At 44.2% G+C, this 17684-nt stretch overlaps 1 protein-coding gene across 3 annotated transcripts in view; it reads right to left on the minus strand.

The window, feature by feature from the left end:
- The window catches only part of SPATS2L (spermatogenesis associated serine rich 2 like), a 96278-nt gene that overhangs the window by 4139 nt on the left and 74455 nt on the right, over nt 1-17684 (minus strand). For all 3 annotated transcript variants that reach the window (XM_068137939.1, XM_068137938.1, XM_068137937.1), the window contains 3 exons: nt 6207-6265; nt 4950-5059; nt 4343-4445 (listed from right to left, as the gene is read on the minus strand). In XM_068137939.1, the coding sequence (XP_067994040.1) occupies nt 4343-4445; nt 4950-5059; nt 6207-6265 (272 nt within the window). The remainder of the gene's footprint in view (nt 1-4342; nt 4446-4949; nt 5060-6206; nt 6266-17684) is intronic.

Here is a 17684-nt window from a genome sequence, read left to right on the forward strand (position 1 = left end):
GAGGTGAAACTTCCTGTGCTGCAGTTTACATCCACTGCCCCTTGTCCCATCACAGGGCACAAGTGAGCAGAGGCTGTCCCTTCCTTCCTGACACCCAGCCTTCAGATGTTTGTATTAAATATTAGATCTAATATTACATATTAGATCCCCTCTCAGTCTTCTCCTCTCCAGACTAAACAGCCCCAGGTCTCTCAGCCTTTCCTCATAGGGCAGTGCTTCAGTCCCTTAATCATCCTTGCAGCCCTATGTTGGTCTTTCTCAAGTAGATTCCTGTTTCTCTTGAACTGGGGAGCCCAGAACTGGATGCAGTATCCCAGGTAGGGCCTCAAGTAGGGCAAAGTAGAAGGGGAGGAGAACCTCCCTCGATATGAAGAAGAAAATTCTAGCATCCGTTGCTCATTTCTCTCTAAGGAGGTGGTTAACAAAGTTCTTCTGTACCATGGGTATCTATAAAAATTAGAACTGAATGCAAGGCACCAATCTACTTCATGTAGATCTGGGCAGTCAGCACCATCAGCATCCACTGTTGCTCATCTTAGTAGACTCTCTCTACTTCTCTGTATTTTAAAACTGCCAGATTTCTTGACCAATTCATGTCTGGATGTGAAATGCACCAAAGAAATCCTTGATTCTTACACCACCACCACCCCTCCCCACACACACACACATTTCTACAAGCTCTTCAAGCTGCCTGCTTCTCCACAGTGGCTACTAAGCAGTCTCAAAGAGGACTCTGAGGCTACTGAAATAAGGTTCTGGATCTTAAAGTATTGGTTTGGTTTTTCTGCTTACGGAATTTCCCCCTTTCCTTCTGGTACAGATGACCAAGCAGAGGCTCACTTCAGTGACACACCTGCTGTTTTATCTAAGAGGCACTTGTATTTTTTCACTTTCTGTACAGAGAAAGACAATGTGGAACAATTTTAGCAACTCACCATGATCTGTTAGTTTTTTTGAAGCACCAACATCAGCTATTTCTCCCATTAGGTGTGCTCTTCAGAAAAACAACACAATGATCTGCACAATGAACTGAACTTTCTGTCCTAAGTTCAGTGAGGCCAGCTGTCACTGAATTCTACTGCTCTCTCTTGTCTACAACAGACTGCTGCACATGGAGGCCTGTATGAAAACCCAGGTGCCATAAACATTTAACAACAGGGATGTACAAGGTAGGGGGACAACCCACCACTGTGTCAGTTCAATTATTTGTTTTTTCCTGTCCTATGAATGTAGGCTGCCTACCCTCTTCTTCTGGAACATGCCTTCCTGTGCACGAGCTCTGTGCTGCTGGTTATAGCTTTTATCAAAGCCCTAGCAGTGATTCTTCTTAGCTACAGGCTTGGTATGGTCTGTTTGAGGGGGATTTGCTCCTCATTGCCAGATGCTCCAAACAGAAACATCTTTTGCACTGAAGAGCTATTATCAAAGACATGTCAGCAGCACGAGTTGCTTATCTAAGGTCACTGAGGGCAGATCAGAGCTAAGTTCTTCAGATGGACAGTGCACTACTGGTCTTTAAGATGGTACTATTTTCCTACTAATAGCTGTTCTTTTGAGTTCTCTGACTTGAATTAACTGCAGCAGGAAGGTATCTAGGAAAGTAGTTCAATGGATTTTTAAAACACTCTCCAGCTGTCTCAGTAGCAGCTGTGGTTCTATCAGCCAGGACAAACGTTACAGAAATTTTAGTCTCAAACTCCAGGGTATGAGACAGGGCCTGTGAGGTGACTGAACAATTAGATGCATTACTGGGAAGCTCCTGCCTTCCTTTGAAACACGGTGGGTTAGCTTCAAGGAGAGACAGGACATGAGCTTAGATGGATCTTCCAAGTTTTCTGCAAAAGCAGTTCTTACGGTCTAATTAAACTGGTTACGCCTTAAAGGAGCCAGTTCAGCTGCTGTGCAGTCAGTAGCGTGCACTGGCAGACTGTCACATTTTTTAGTTTCTATTTCTAGTAGCTCCTTGAAAACTTGAATTATTTTTCTTCCTGCAGAGGGACCTCGACCGACTGGACAGATGGGCAGAGTCCAATGGGATGGCATTCAACAAGTCCAAGTGCCGAGTGCTGCACTTTGGCTAGGGCAATCCCATGCAGAGCTACAGGCTGGGGTCAGAGTGGCTGGAGAGCTCCCAAACAGAGAGGGACCTGGGGGTGCTGATCGACAGCCACCTGAATATGAGCCAGCAGTGTGCCCAGGTGGCCAGGAGGGCCAATGGCATCCTGGCCTGCATTAGGAATAGTGTGGCCAGCAGGAGCAGGGAGGTCATAGTGCCCCTGTACTCTGCTTTGGTTAGGCCGCACCTTGAGTACTGTGTCCAGTTCTGGGCCCCTCAGTTTAAGAAGGACATCGAAACACTTGAACGTGTCCAGAGAAAGGCAACAAGGCTGGTGAGAGACCTTGAACACAAGCCCTATGAGGAGAGGCTGAGGGAGCTGGGATTGTTTAGCCTGAAGAGGAGGCTCAGGGGTGACCTCATTGCCCTCTACAACTACCTGAAAGGTGGCTGTAGCCAGGAAGGGGTTGGTCTCTTCTCCCAGGCAACCAGCACCAGAACAAGGGGACACAGTCTCAAGCTGCGCCAGGGGAGGTTTAGACTCAAGGTGAGGAGAAAGTTCTTCACCGAGCGAGTCATTCGTCATTGGAACGGGTTGCCCGGGGAGGTGGTTGAGTCATCGTCCCTGGAGGCATTCAAGAGGGGATTGGATGTGGCACTTGGTGCCATGGTCTAGGCATGGGGTCTGTGTTGATAGGTTGGACTCGATGATCCTCGAGGTCCTTTCCAACCTAAGTTATACTGTGATACTGGTTTTCCTCCCACCAAGATGGCATAGATCAGTACTGCATGAACAGCGATGGTACTGATGGGCCATCACAGGACAGGGTAACACTTGGGGCAGTACCGGCTTTTTTTCTTGTTGGGGGAGTGGGGAGGGGAGGGGAGGAAAGGCATGACTAAGATGAGGAATATCCTATATGTGTATTAATACACTTGAGAAACATTAGACCTTATAAGCTTAGTATAAAAATTTTACTTTCCATTGTTACTGTTGCCTCTCTGAAAACAAGAAGGGCTATGAAGATGTTCAGGGGCTAGAACATCTCTCTTAGAAAGAAAGGCTAAGGGACTTGGGGCATTTTAGCCTATAGAAGACTGAGGGGGGGTGGGTCTGATCAGTGCTCATAAATACTTCAATGGTGAGTGTCAGGAGGATGAGTCCAAGCTTTTTTCAATGGTGGCCAGTAACAGGACAAGAGGTTATGGGCACGATCTTGAACATAGGAAGTTCCATCTAAACATGAGGAGGAACTTTTTTTCATTGAGGGTGGCAGAGTACTCAAACAGGCTACCCAGAGAGGTGGTGAAGTCTCCATCTCTGGAGTCATTACAAGTCCACCTGGATGCTGTTCTATGCAACCTACTCTTGCAGGGAGGTTGGACTAGATGATCTTCAGAGATCCTTTCCAACCCCTATCATTCTGTGATTCTGTATGTGAATAGGCTAGCTCATGTTTTGCAACAGGGACAAGATAATTGGAGCAGAATACAAACCTGACTTTCCAAGCCGAAGGGCAGGTGAGGTGATTTGGAAGCAGGAACATTCAGGACTACCTTTAAGGTTCTGAAAAACCCAGTGATCACTACTACAAAGCTGAGGAGTTATCTCCTAGCAGGAGAGAGATTGGTATCCTAACATTATTCTCACACAGAAAATCTTCCAGCTTACTAGTTATTCATAAATCTTTTGGTGGTGTACACTAATAAGACAAGGAACAGCAGGTTCAAGTTTGAACGTAGATTTCACCTCAACATGAAGAGAAACTTCTTTACAGTGAGGGTGATGGAGCACAGGAACAGGCGGACTAGAGAGATTGTGAAGTATCATTCTCTGGAGACTTTCAAAACCCACCTGGATGCATTCCTGTGTGGGCTACTCTAAGTGATCTTGCCAAATCTCTTGAGATCCCTTCCAACCTCTGAGGCACTGTGATACTGTGATAAATGTCTGAATTGGAGTGTTCCCCAGAGCTAACTTTTATTTCCACTCGGAAATCCTATTTTGATCGAAAATTCCAATTGATCTGTGCAATACCTGGAAATCTCTGCCAAAGCAAGCACTGTGCACATGCAGATGGGCCTTGCAGCGCATGCTGCATGCTGTAAAGCTGACCTGTGCTGTTCAGCAAGGCTGCTGCACCCAGCTGACACTGTTCACACCAGGCTTGCTGCATGCATGCACACTGCCAGCGCACATGCCACTACTGTTGCTGCCACTTCCTGCCCAGCTATCTGCAACACTGTGTTCCAAGACCTTTGGTGTGAGAAATCACCAGCACTTACTTTCTCCACAGAGCTGAATTTGGGTCTTCAGCTGTTCGGTATCACAGGAGAATCGAGCAGACCTGCCCAGCTCTTCGTCATACTTCCGTTCACTCACAAAATGCTGCAAAACCAGACAAGTTCACAGCGATTTGCATTCTGAGCAGAACACCCTCTATGGGTGGTACAGAAACCAAACAATGCTTATCTTAACGTCACTTTAAGGCTCAGCAAACTCTTGGCCCTGACCTGTACACAGGATCTCTATGCAGAACAAAGTATTTTCCCGTGCTTACCAAATTAGGTCACCCAGGTCAGGGATGGGTAGATCACTCCCACACTTAGGGACTGTTTCATCAGAGTACCTGAAGTTATCAGGTTTGCTTGTTAACTGAGTCTGACAAACTTAGTAAAACTCCCCACTGCTTCACCTATAAGTGGATACTAACTTCTCCAATGGCATCTGTACATTGCTCAGAGAATCCATAAGGCTTTGAGAACATATGCTTTCCCCATGGGAAGCTACTCACCCTTTGGCCCTTAGCAGGAATGATCAGCCTAGGCATGTTAACATGACAGCTCATTTATACACACAGCTAAAGTACCCAAGCAGAAGTGAATGCCTGACCTTAATTTCAGCCCTGAGTTCAGACAGTTGTGCTTCAGCCATCTGACTGGCCAGGTCTGTCAGTCTCTTCAGCTCCTCAGCTTTCTTCTGCCGAGCAGTCAGGATTTCCACTGCCAAATACCAGTAGTCAATAATTAATGCTAGGAAGGTGAATTGCTCTACTTTGTTAGTCTTTGGGCATTAACAGCACATCACATGTGAGACAAGCACACACATCGCAGCCCCCCAACTTCGGATGGACTTCCAATACTGCTTGCACAGGTTAAGTCAATCTGCACATTAAACTGAACTGCCTGATACTGTGGAAGACCTGGAAGGGGGCTGGCTGTCAGAAAATCAGTTAAAGCAAGCCTTTGCCATTTAGATAAAAAGGGGAAGCGGCATGCTGTTTGGAGTTTTCTGGGGCTTTGATTGTTAAGCACAAAATCAGGAAGCTTGCCATGGAAAGAAGAGTAACATTAACTCAACAGCATGTTTCTGAAGACATGCTCTATTCTATTTACAGCAGGGCCCCTTCAGCTTCTCTGAAAAACACTCTGTTCATATATAGTTTACATTAAAATCATCAGCATGGTGATTTGGCTTTCAAAGTATAGAAGATACAGTCACCCTTTCTGCAGTAGGGCTACAAAGGCCAACAGTCCTCATGCAAACGTACTAAACATTCACTATTGCCTGTTTTACATATTTTATGTGAGGAAAGGGATAACAGTTATGTTCTTAGAGGAAATGATCAATCGTGAACCACTGACATCAAGGATCAGTACATTGTTGGTGGAAAATTAATGATGTGCAAACTATTAGCTACATAGTGACTCCCTGTAAAAGCAACAACTGGTTAACTGGCTGGTGGGAAAGAGAGAAAAGAGAGCATCTAATTGTAAAATGAAAGCAATCATAGGCTTTTATCTAGAGCTTATGGCTACAGTCAGGGAGGCATAGTAATCAAGAAGCCATAGAAATACGAAGGAGGAAGGAAAAAAGTGATCAAGAAGCAGAAGGAATAAATAGTTTACATCTAACTTCTTATGAACTTCTGGTTTACCTCAATATCATAACAACAACATTTTGATGCACAACCTGTATAAGAGACAAACTATTCAGAAGCTATCTGGGAACACCAAAGATTATCTGATTGCATACACAGAGTATGAAAGATGCCGGAATGTTGCTAACCAAATTTATGTGCTGTACAAACGTTTCTGTGACTATTCCAAAAGTTCCCTGGGTGTTTTTATTTTTTTTTTTTTTACTTACTGGCTTCTTCTTTAACTTTATCAATTTCTGCCATTAATGACACTTCTTTGTCTACAATGCTAAAAAAGATAAAAAAAAGAAAGAAAACACCCACAAGTTATTCCATGCTAGACCTTCATAAAGATCAAAAGCTGTAACTACACAAACATTTCATATCTTAGTTATGGGAAGTTTAGAAATCAGTAACACTTAAAAAATTTGGAAGCTGAAGAAACAGCTAGGCCAACTGACTACAAAAAGAACATAATCAGTGGTAATCAGTGTGTGCTGATTGGCACAAACATCTCACTGGCCTGCCCACATGTCTGCACAGATGTGAAAGACACTTTGATTTACCTCTTTGGCACTGCCTGGGCACAGCAGTCCTCAAAGGACTGAAGTCTGTTTGCTAATTGAGCCAGACATACCACTGCAGGTACCCCTTTAATACAGCTTACCTCTTAATGCAATATTAACAGCTTCCTTGCCCCCCATTGTCTCCAGGACTGGGAAGAAGGTGTCATTCCACTTTTACCTTGCCTTCCCAAAGGTCTCATATGACTCTCCTCTCACAAATCCCTGGGATGAAATCCCTGACTGTGCTTTTAAGCTGTCCAAGCACAGACTGAGCCGGTGGGTCTACTGAATTGTTCACATGGCCAACCGAGTGGCATTGTTCAGGGACATAACAGCACTGCAGAACACTCTTCTGTGGACAGTGCTCTGATGTTCATGTTCCCCTCAGTAGATTATTCTGTCACATTCACATCAATAAACACCAAGGTTTAGGTTTGTTTGCACAAGTGAGTGACATCAAGTAGCCAGGGGTAAATCACAAAAAGTAGGACTAACACATCACATCTACAAGGGAAGAGTGGAGTTCTCAGCCCTTTCAGTGAAAGCATCCTTAAACCCAGGCTTTTGTACCCAGTGAAGACACAAAATGGTAAGTGAACTAGCTTCCATCAGAAGGAAGATGTCACAGACAACTCAAGAACAGAACTTCTGTCTAGAATGTCCAGAAAGGAAAAATCTTGCAGAGTTTAGTGGGCAGCAAACACACACAGAAGACTTGGAAGGACCACAAAAGACTTAGAAGGACAAGGGCTGTTAACTAAAGCAAGATGAGGGAGAGGGCAGTCTGGGCAACAGATGGCAGATACACACCTGACTCAACCAGAACTTCCCCAGTTAGGATAAGTGCCATGAGTTACTTCAGATCTTCCCATACATTAACCAAGGTTATACAGGTTTGCAACAGAAGCTCTTGCAGAATCCTGCCCTCGAGTTTTACCAATCAACCACGCCACCTTTAGAGGAGGAGAGGCTACTTCATTTTACACTGCCTCCCAACAGCCAACGAGAGGGACAGAAATGGGTTGGCTGATGACAAAGGTTGCAGCAAGACAGTAAAAATGCAGAGTTAACAAGTTTTTCTATTTCATATATTATATACAAGACTACAAATATTGTTTAGTCCTGCCAGATCAGTTTAGTGCAACCCACACACACGAAGAAATAGAAGAGCAAGGCTTTTTACAGGAGAATAAATCAGTTAGGAAGCTTACAATGAAAGGCCACACTTGTTCAGTTGGCCCTCAACATTCTCCAGGCATAAGCATTAAGCTTAGGCTCCAAATAGGCAGGTGACTCCAGCTTGCTACTCTAAATAGTGATAGCTTTGCAGAATTAATCTATTTGCAATTAGCTTTTACCACTATACAGCATAATAAACTTCCTCAGCTTTTCGAGCAGGTAGCTGAAATGAGTCTTAAGTCAGTTGTTTCTACTCTCCACCCAAAAATGGGATTTTACTGTTTTCTTAAAATGCACATTTTCACTTTTGCTGTCTCTGTTACCAAAGTGCCTCCCTAGTGTAGCACACAGGTTATACAAACATCAGCTCTTGGGTGGCAAAATATGCAAGCAACAAGCTCACTACAGTAGAGCTTACCAGAATTGTGTTTTGACCTAGCTCATTCCATCACTGCCATCTCCTTACTCCAACAACAGGTCTTTACTAAATTGCTTGGCCCCTAACATTGTCATTGATGCCAAACACAAACATTTTAATTTATGCTAAAAACATTTTTGACAACAGCATTGTAATTTATGCCAAATAAATTGATGATAAAAGCATTTTCGATGAAAAAAAATATATGCCAAATAAACCCCACAAATAGCTACAGAATGAGAACAAGGCCATAGCAGTCCCATATTCATCATATTTTATAGTCACATCTCATCTGTTATTAGGCAGTTTTCCACTCCTAATGTTTTAGTATAGTCTCTAATGAACACTTCAGGAAATGTCTGTATGTTGCAGCAGTAGCGGCCAGGACTGATGAATTGGATGGAAAAAGGCCACCTGAGTGCTTCCCTCATAGCTACAAATGTACATTGGGAAAACTAAGGAATAGAACAAGAGCAAAAGCATTTGGTGGCTTTGTCAATAGGAGACCAGTTGGTGTGGCAAGCCAAGCCTACTAGACTTCATGGGGCTGCACTTCTCTGAAGACAGTGCAGCTGTACTAACTCAAGCCCCTTGAAGACAGGGCTTCCCTCTCTCACCCACAAAAGGCACACACTAATTCTCATCTGGAAGTATACAGCCACATTTCACAGCTTTGACATCATGAAGTACCATATTTCATGGAATAATGGGGGAAGTTGTTTCTTTAGAATGCCACAGGCCAACCAGAGCTAGGAAACGCAGCATTGCTTCTTATTCTGCATGAGGATCAAGCAAACAGAGTAGGAATCAATTTCATTCCTTTCTAGTCAGAGAGAGCACTTCAGTGCGAAACTGATCAAGTCCTCCTCCATCAAGAACGTGACAAAGTTATAAACAAATACAACAGAAAAAAACCCTGGAAAACTGGATTGGGGAAACAAAGGATGAAAGAACAAATACAGAAATGAAAAACAAATGGTAACAGATACAAAGAGAAAAGACAAAAGCACTATGAAAGAAAACTGATAGATCAAATCTTTTCTCTTGGTCTGGCTAAGATAGCACTGTTTTCACATGAAGCTAAGAGAGCCACTTCAGTTGAACAACAACTTCACTCAAGAGAAGTTCAACAGGTTTTAATGCACGTTATGGAACAATGCCCTGTTCAGCCTCCATCAGATGATCAGGAGCAGCCCATAGTGCTAGCATTATTGACAACTTCTCAAAGCTCAGCTCAGCGATACCTCCTGGGAATGTATTTTATTCCCCCTCCCCACCATGCTTTCTTAGTGCTCACTTGATATCAAAATGTTCTATCAAGCTGGCACACCCCACTACACAGCCTGCAGCTGTTGGTGTGCTGTGGACAGCCAGATACCAAGTACCATAGGAACTTCCTGCATAGGTTGGGGCTGCAGCAGAGCAAGGACCAGAAAGCGCTTCAGATCTAAAAACACCTCAGGGAAAACATCCTGCTAATTCCTTTCTCTCTAGTTAAGCTGCTCCTCTGGAGTCTTCAATAAATGTCATGGATCAGGGTTAAAATAATAACATGCTTCTTCAGCTGAGGCTCTGGAGAGGTTATACCCTTGTCATTTTTTTTTTATTACTCCCAGCACTACCATTCCGTCGGGCTTCAGTCACCCCTTCTCCTTCCCTCCAACATCAATCAGCACTTAAATACATTCTGTCTATCATTTGAGACTCCTGTGACAAACACACAGCTCAGCACCACCATCTTTCTCTCTGAGTGTACCCATGCCCTAGCCATCAGTCCATAGCATCCCCTGCTGTGGCAATATTTGTCAGTTCTGCTGTGGTGTTCACATTTTTTTATGATACATTTATAACACTTACTGGAGCAAATACTGGGATTCACATCCCCTCTCCTGTAGACCAGGCTCAAGGACAGATCTGAATCGAGTGAGTCTTGTACTCCATGACCGATGCTGGAGTCAGAACAAGGTAATGCTACTATCTCTCATCTTGATGTCTCCCTTGCTACACGTCTCTCTGAAAGGACCAATTCTGTTCACTTTTTGAGGATCAGGACCCTGGGTACCAACTCTAGCTATCAGCATCACCAGAGGTGAACATCTGCAGCTCAGAGCATGGGATTCAGCACTGATTCAGTATCCAGACAAAATTTTGGGCTTCAGGAAGGATATGGCAAGGCAGAAGGCATGCAAATAGGGCAGGACACAGCCAGAGCTTGTGCTGTAGAGACACAGGAGAGACAGCAGCTCCCTAGGATTCATTTTGCCAAAGCAGTTCCAAGATGAGACCGGAAGGATCCTATTCCTGCTCAAATGGACAGCATGTGTGCCTTGTATTTACGCAGGCTAGCAGAATCCACACCAGTAAGCAATGGCAAAAGAGCTGCAAACACCAAACTGCAGTGAGATGCTGGCACAGTAATGACAGGGGTAAATTATGCTGACAGCTGCCTCATTTCACAGCTTCATACTCAGAACAAATTCTGAATTTGTTCTGACATTAGTGGAAACAAATTAATCTTCCTCTAGTTTACTGTATGAAATCTAGTACTTGCAGAGGGAAAAAGAAAAGACATTTTCAGTCAGCTGCAATACCTCAAAATCCCACTAAAATGATTAAAGTTATTAGGGCCTCTTCAGAAAAGCTGCTTCAGATTGCCAGGCTGGCTGATTTATAGCTTTACTGATGAGAATCACAAGGGTTCCAGATGACCAGAATCTTCTCTTTCTTTCTGTCTCTTCTAGGCATTATGATAAACCTATTGTGCCTGAATAGATGGGGAAATAAAAAGACCAAGCTGACATGGAGGCAAATATGCTGACAACTCACAAAGGTAATACACAGCTGCACAGCACAGTTACTGTTAGAGGGAGTAACTCAAATGAGTCCTTTCAAAACCCTGCTAAATGCCCCAAAATGCCAATTTTCACCTTGAGATGCTTACTAAGCTTCACTCTCCCCTGAGCCAGCTTTGTGCATAGCTGGAGAACAAATGCTGTGTTGGAGACAGAAAACAGTCATCTGTGGCATTCTGAATGACTGCAGCAGGGCTCTTCAGACTGAAGAGGGAAAGAGATGTCTTTTCATGGGTATCTTCTGCGGTCTGGTTCAGCAAATGAGACAATGGAACACTGAGGTATAACTCAAGTTCTTTTTTTTCATGAGGGAGTTGGCTGGACACTACTGGAGACTGAAGCTTAGGCTTCAAAATGGAAAAGAACCAAAACCCAACAACACACCACCAAACAAAAAAAAACCAACATACCATTCTCCAGTGACTTTGCTCAACAGGCTCTGCAAGAGACCCCAGTAGCTCCTTAAAGTTGAGCTGGTTAACAACCTAGTGAGGGATGTTGGTACTGTCACTGTCTCTGCTACGTCTGAGCTCCGATTGCATGGAAGTTCAAGGGATAGTCTTGAACTTCTCCCAAGTAACCAGCAGTAGGACAAGAGGAAATGGGCTTAAAAGTGGTGCCAGGGGAGGTTTAGGTTGGATGAGAGGAAAAAATTCTTTCCTGAAAAAGCAGTCAAGCATTGGAACAGGCTGCCCAGGGAGATGGTGGAATTGCCATCCTTGGAGGTGTTTAAGAAGTATGCAGATGTGGTACTTCTGGATATAGTTTAGTGGTCATGGTAGTTGGGTTAAGGTTACACTCAATGATCTTCAAGGTCTTTTCCAAACTTAATGATTTTTTGATTCTATGAGCTCAGCACTGCTCTTTAAATATGGCCTAGATCTGTACACATTTCTCTTCTAGGATGAGTGTATTTGACCCACAGGCAGAGAGAAAATACCACAGATAAGAACCCTTAAGCCAACTGTGTATTTCACAAAAGTGCCTCCCACCTCAATCCAAAAGCCAGAACTGTCCTTGCCAAGCTTTCAGCACAAGAGTGAAGTGATGAGAATGTGAACACGAAGCAATCACCTGTAATGGGTGATGACAAGATTTATAGGATTACTGAACAGCCACATGATTTTGTAACTGGAGAAAGATACTTCCAAGTTTTCTTTATATTAGTAATCCCTGCAGTTGTTGTTACACTACGTATTTCTCAGTGTCTCAGCAGATGACGTCCTTCCATTATTAGCTCAATAGGATTTACATGTTTGTGGTGCCTGAAGGTTGTTATTTGATCACTGTATTAGCAGATGTATGCTGGCAAACTGGATTACATGAATTTTTATCCTGACCACAGGCTGACAATGAGCAGATAAACAAGAGAGAAAGAATAAATCAATTTCACTGAAAACCTTCCCTCTGCAGCAAACCATCTGGCAGAAATGAAAATGCCCCAAGGCAAGTTGCTGGGCTGTGACCTGTAACTAGTGGTGTTCCCCCGGGGTCAGAACTGGGTGCAGTCTTTTTCAACACCTTCATGAATGACCTGGATGCAGGAATAGAGTGTACCCTCAGGCAGTTTGCTGATGATACCAAACTGAGGAGGGTGGCTGACACACCATCAGGCTGTGCTGCCAGCCAGCAAGACCTGGACAAGCTGGAGAGTTGGGCAGAGGTGAACCACATGAAGTTCAACAAGGGCAAGTGTCCTGGTGGACAAGTTCACTGTGAGCCAGCAATGTGCTCCTATGGCTAAGAAGGGCAATGCAATTCAGGGGTGTCATAAGAGTTTCGCCAGCAGGTCAAGGGAGGTTCTTCTCCTCTACGCTGCCATGGTTACACCTCATTTGGAGTACTCTGTCCAGTTGTAGGCTTCCCCGTTCAAAAGTGACAAGAAACTCCTGGAGAAAGTCCAATGGAAAGACACATGAATGACAAGGGAACTGGACCATCTCTCTTTGGAGGCTGGGAGACCTGGGGCTATTTAGCCTGGAGAAGTGCAGCCTGAGAGGGGATCTCATCAATGCACATAAATATTCAAAGGGCAGAGGCCATGAGGATGGGGATGGGCTCTTATCAGTGGTGGCCAGTGACATGACAAGGAGCAGCGGGTACAAACAAGAACACAGGAGGTTTCACTTGAACTTATTGAGGGCAAAGGAGCACTGGAGCAGGCTGCCCAGAGAGGTTGTGGAGTCTCCTCTGGACACTTCAAGACCTGCATGGATGCATTCCTGTGTGACCTGCTCTGGGTGATCCTGCGTCAGCATGGGGTTTGAACTAGATGGTCCTCAGAGATCCCTTCCAACTTTTACCATTCTATGACTCTATTTTGTGTTATTCTTCATCTGCCTTCACTAACATTGGTCTCTTTAGCAGCCAGCTAGCACAGTTGGGTCTGGTAAAGCCACCACATAATTAAAGGCTTGTTTGCATTTTTCTTTTGAGATCTCTTTGCAAACAATTAGAAATTTATTGCCTGGTCATAAAAACTTGTTTAAGCTGAAAACTGAAACGGAAAAGCTTTTCCCAAGGGAACACTTCTAAAATGTTATTTATTTAGAACTGAAGGCAGCATCTCAGAGTCTGGCAGCTTTAGCAACTGTACAAACTGTACCATGGCTTGTTAGCATTCTGCACATTTTTACATACATCTGTAGCACATGTTTTAATACATCTGTAAAGTGTTATTTCCTACTTGAGCCTCCCATCTGATCTGACTGCTCAGCTTTCTGACTATGTTTACTGATTTTACGTTTTTTTCGCCTAAACATCCTAGCAAGGTAGAAGACTGTGATCCCTGTTGTCAGGCTGATGCTACAGAAGAGAGGTAACCTCATCGAAAGCACCATGGAGAGTGTTGCTATAGGTTGAGGCCTATACCTAGTGGCCACAAAGAAAGGGGAGTCTGGCTCTCTGGTCTAGCATCTGTTCAACTTTTTTTGCAGTAATTATTTCCTGCACCTCCTTAATATAGATTTCTCCTTAGCATGACAACTGAGATCAGAAAGGATACATTCACTTCTCATCCACAAAAGCAGTAATCTACCTTGCTCCAAAAAGCATACACACCTGTGTTTTTACTGAGGCTGACAAAGACACATGAATAACTGGGAAGGGAGAGAAGAGGCTACGAAACATGAACAACAGGCCATAAGACAGTGTAATCCACTTTGGATTTCACCTCTGCAATCTGTCCTCACAAACTTAGTGAAAAATACTAAGGGATGATGCAAGTATCTGCAAAAGACAGAGGGTCAGAGGGGACATTATGTATCTTACTGAAATGCAACCCAAATTTCATGGGCTCTGTCTTGTTCTCTGCACTAATGGAAAGCAAGGTTAATAGTGGCCAGCAGGAGCAGGGAGGTCATTCTGCCCCTGTACACTGCACTGGTTAGGCCACACCTCAAGTACTGTGTCCAGTTCTGGGCCCCTCAGTTTAGGAAGGATGTTGACTTGCTGGAATAAGTCCAGAGAAGGGCAACGAAGTTGGTGAGGGGTTTGGAACACAAGCCTTATGAGGAGAGGCTGAGGGAGCTGGGGTTGCTTAGCCTGGAGAGGAAGAGACTCAGGGGTGACCTTATTGCGCTCTACAACTACCTGAAAGGAGGTTGTAGACAGGCAGATGTTGGTCGCTTCTCCCAGGCAGCCAGTACCAGAACAAGAGGACACAGTCTCAGGCTGCGCCAGGGGAGGTTTAGGTTGGATGTTAGGAAGAAGTTCTATATAGAGAGAGTGATTGCCCATTGGAATGGGCTGCCCAAGGAGGTGGTGGAATCGCCGTCATTGGAGGTGGAAAATGAAATTAAATGAAATTAGAATAAAACTGTATTAGAATTAGAATAAACCAAACCAGGTTGGAAGAGACCTTCAAGATCATCGTGTCCAACCCATCAACCAATCCAACCCACCCAAACAGCTAACCCATGGCACCAAGTACCCCATCAAGTCTCCTCCTGAACACCTGCAAGAGTGGGTTAGCTGTTTGGGTGGGTTGGGTTGGTTGATGGGTTGGACGCAATGATATTGAACTTCTCTTCCAACCTGGTTTATTCTATTCTATTCTCATCCCAAAGTGCTGGAGGTCTGGAAAACAGAGCAAGCAACAAGCCTCTCTTCCTGCTGCTGCAGCACTGCAAGCAAGTAGCCAGCCCGAAGCCAGAGCTGTTGAATCAGGTCTTCCCAGACTCCCCCGGTAGTAGGGGTAGGGCCATGAGATTCAATAAAAGCACTGGTCCCTGAAAAAGCTGCTGGGCTCAAGGAAACCTAAATGCTTACAGGGCCATTTTATACTTCTCTGTACCAGCAAGGTTATGGACTGGATAGTGTGAGTAATGGGCAAACAGCAGAAAAAACTGCACGATAATTGTAAAATCTGTACATCAGAGGCATAAAGACTACCAGAGATCAGCTGGTAGACAGACACCCACAGATGGGGACTGCTAAGAAACAAAGAGACAGCACAGGGAATCTGTTCAGTGAAAGATCAGTCCTGGCCTTTCCAGCCACCTGCCCATGGTCTAAACTACCACACAGCTACCACTAACAGGCAGCTCTTCATCAGGTGCCACAAATGCTGGGCTACGGGCAATAGGAAACCAACACCTTCACAGTTTGCCAGGTAGCGGTCCCAGAAAGGATACTGTGACTGTGTTCATTCACCCAGAAGGCACAACTGTGCTTTTTCAAGTGACTTCTTCCCACATCCACCCACTCCTCTGCTTTGATATTAGAAAACAATAGAACAAACAGCTTCATCTTTCCAAGACAAAGTATGTGTTTTCCAGCCGTTCCCTGAATCTATTTTAAATTGTTAGTATTGCCAAACTAGATTTTTCCAGCATTATGTCAATTCTTTTATCCAGCCTGTGCTGGAACTTTCAAGTGCTTATTGTTCACCAAAAAAAAGGCAAAAAAAAAATTGACTGTGTTGGTTTTCATGCTCTCAATAGAGCATTGGATACATCAATGTGCTCGAGCTACCAGGAGCAGAGGAAGCTGGTCTTTCTTTGGTCCGGTTCTGCATGCAGCGTAGCTAAACTTGGCCCTTACTATTTTCTGCAGATTAGTTTCCATTCATGACTGGAAGCAGACTGCATGGGCAAGTAGCAGATGTTTCTTTTTAGTTCTCCATATGACTGTGGGGATAATCGTTATTCGGTCTCTTGGAGGAAAAGAGAACTAAGTTATAGCACATGGCTTTTAAGCTTGGCAACAAATGTCTGAAGTACACCCTAGGGAGGGCGGGGGGTGCACCTGGCTTTCCTGACCTTCCTCTGCTACTTAAGTACTACTTGGCATTCTTCTTTTCCTTACTGTACACTACTGTGACACGTGGCTATGCTCTGACGCATTTTACATCCAAGCACTAGGTTGGGCAGCTTATGTTCACACTCACACAAAGGTATACCTGAAAACTATGCACCAAAGCCAGCTGCAATGAGGAGAAATATTGGCTCAAGCAGTACTGCTAGAAGGAGCTTCCTTGTTACAAGTGCACACAAGTCTGAGAAACAGTGCCCTCCAGCTTGCTCTGCCCAGTGCCCTCATAGCCTTGGGGAAAGCAACCTCACAGAAAGCCCTGCAAGAAGAGAGGTGACCCAAGTGCTAGATCACAGCAGTGGCACAATCTACATGAGACTGCAAGAGGCTGCTCACTGAGCAGAGCAAAATGCTCTGCCAGGTCCAGCCCATGGCATGTCCAATGCTCTGGTGCCTTCTGGCATGAAAAGCACCGTATAAAAGTTGTTACCACTTGTTCTGAGCATGCAGGGGATTACTCCAGTTAGCAAGAACACCTAGGAAGCTCTGAAAGGAAGAGAAAGTGAACCCACCATAGTGTTTTTAAAATAAGTATCTTTCTGGGATTGTGGTTTGGTTTTTGTTTGGTTTGTGGTCTTTTTCCCCTGCTTCATTAAAGAGTTCATTAGAAGCAAGCTCTGCATTTTGTTTTCCAATCATTTACAGGTTTCACAGCACACCTGCTCCACAGCATTCCTTTTGTAGATTATGGGGGGTGGTATGCAGTGTTTTGCCAGATAGGTGAGTTTCTAAATAGCAGTATGGTAGTGACAGTGTGCTCAGGAATAGCTTCCTTCCTTTGGTTGAGTCAAGTTTTGAAATACTGAGCCAGATAAAGACATAGACTTCCATTGTAATCTAACACCCAACAACTTCTGCTGCTAAAAAGAAAAGTTCTGGTGAACCTTTCTGCTGAAGTTCTCAGGACATCTCAGGCCACATGTGCTATCCATTTATCTCTGTAATAATGGTTTCCTATACATCTGGAGGTAGGAGGAAGATTTATCTCCTTAGCACTCAGATCTTTGTTCTTCATACTTTTGGTGATTGATAAAAGCATGAAAAGATTACCAAAAAACCCCCAAGAGATGACTATTAGAAAGTCCAAAAATTTACTGACTTTTGAAAGGCAGTTTTGATTCCGACCTTGACAGTAGAGAGAACACAACACAAAAAAGGTCTTTTATCCTACTGCCAAAGGAAGAAAAAGTAGAACAAACCCAAGAGAGACAACAGAAAGTGGTATGTGTACTTCAGCAGGAAGCCACAACGCAAGACAAAAGCTTCCAACTCCATTTAGCGTCATTAAAATCCCTCAGGTGGTGTTACAGCAACCAGCTAAGCTCTCATTCAGGTTACGCTATTGAACTTCTGCAAATATCCTCTGCAACTCTGACCACA

This window comes from Melanerpes formicivorus, unplaced genomic scaffold, assembly GCF_026170545.1.
Source record: "Melanerpes formicivorus ecotype bairdi unplaced genomic scaffold, bMelFor1.0.p_v2 SCAF_5, whole genome shotgun sequence".
NCBI classification, from domain to species: Eukaryota; Metazoa; Chordata; class Aves; order Piciformes; family Picidae; genus Melanerpes; species Melanerpes formicivorus.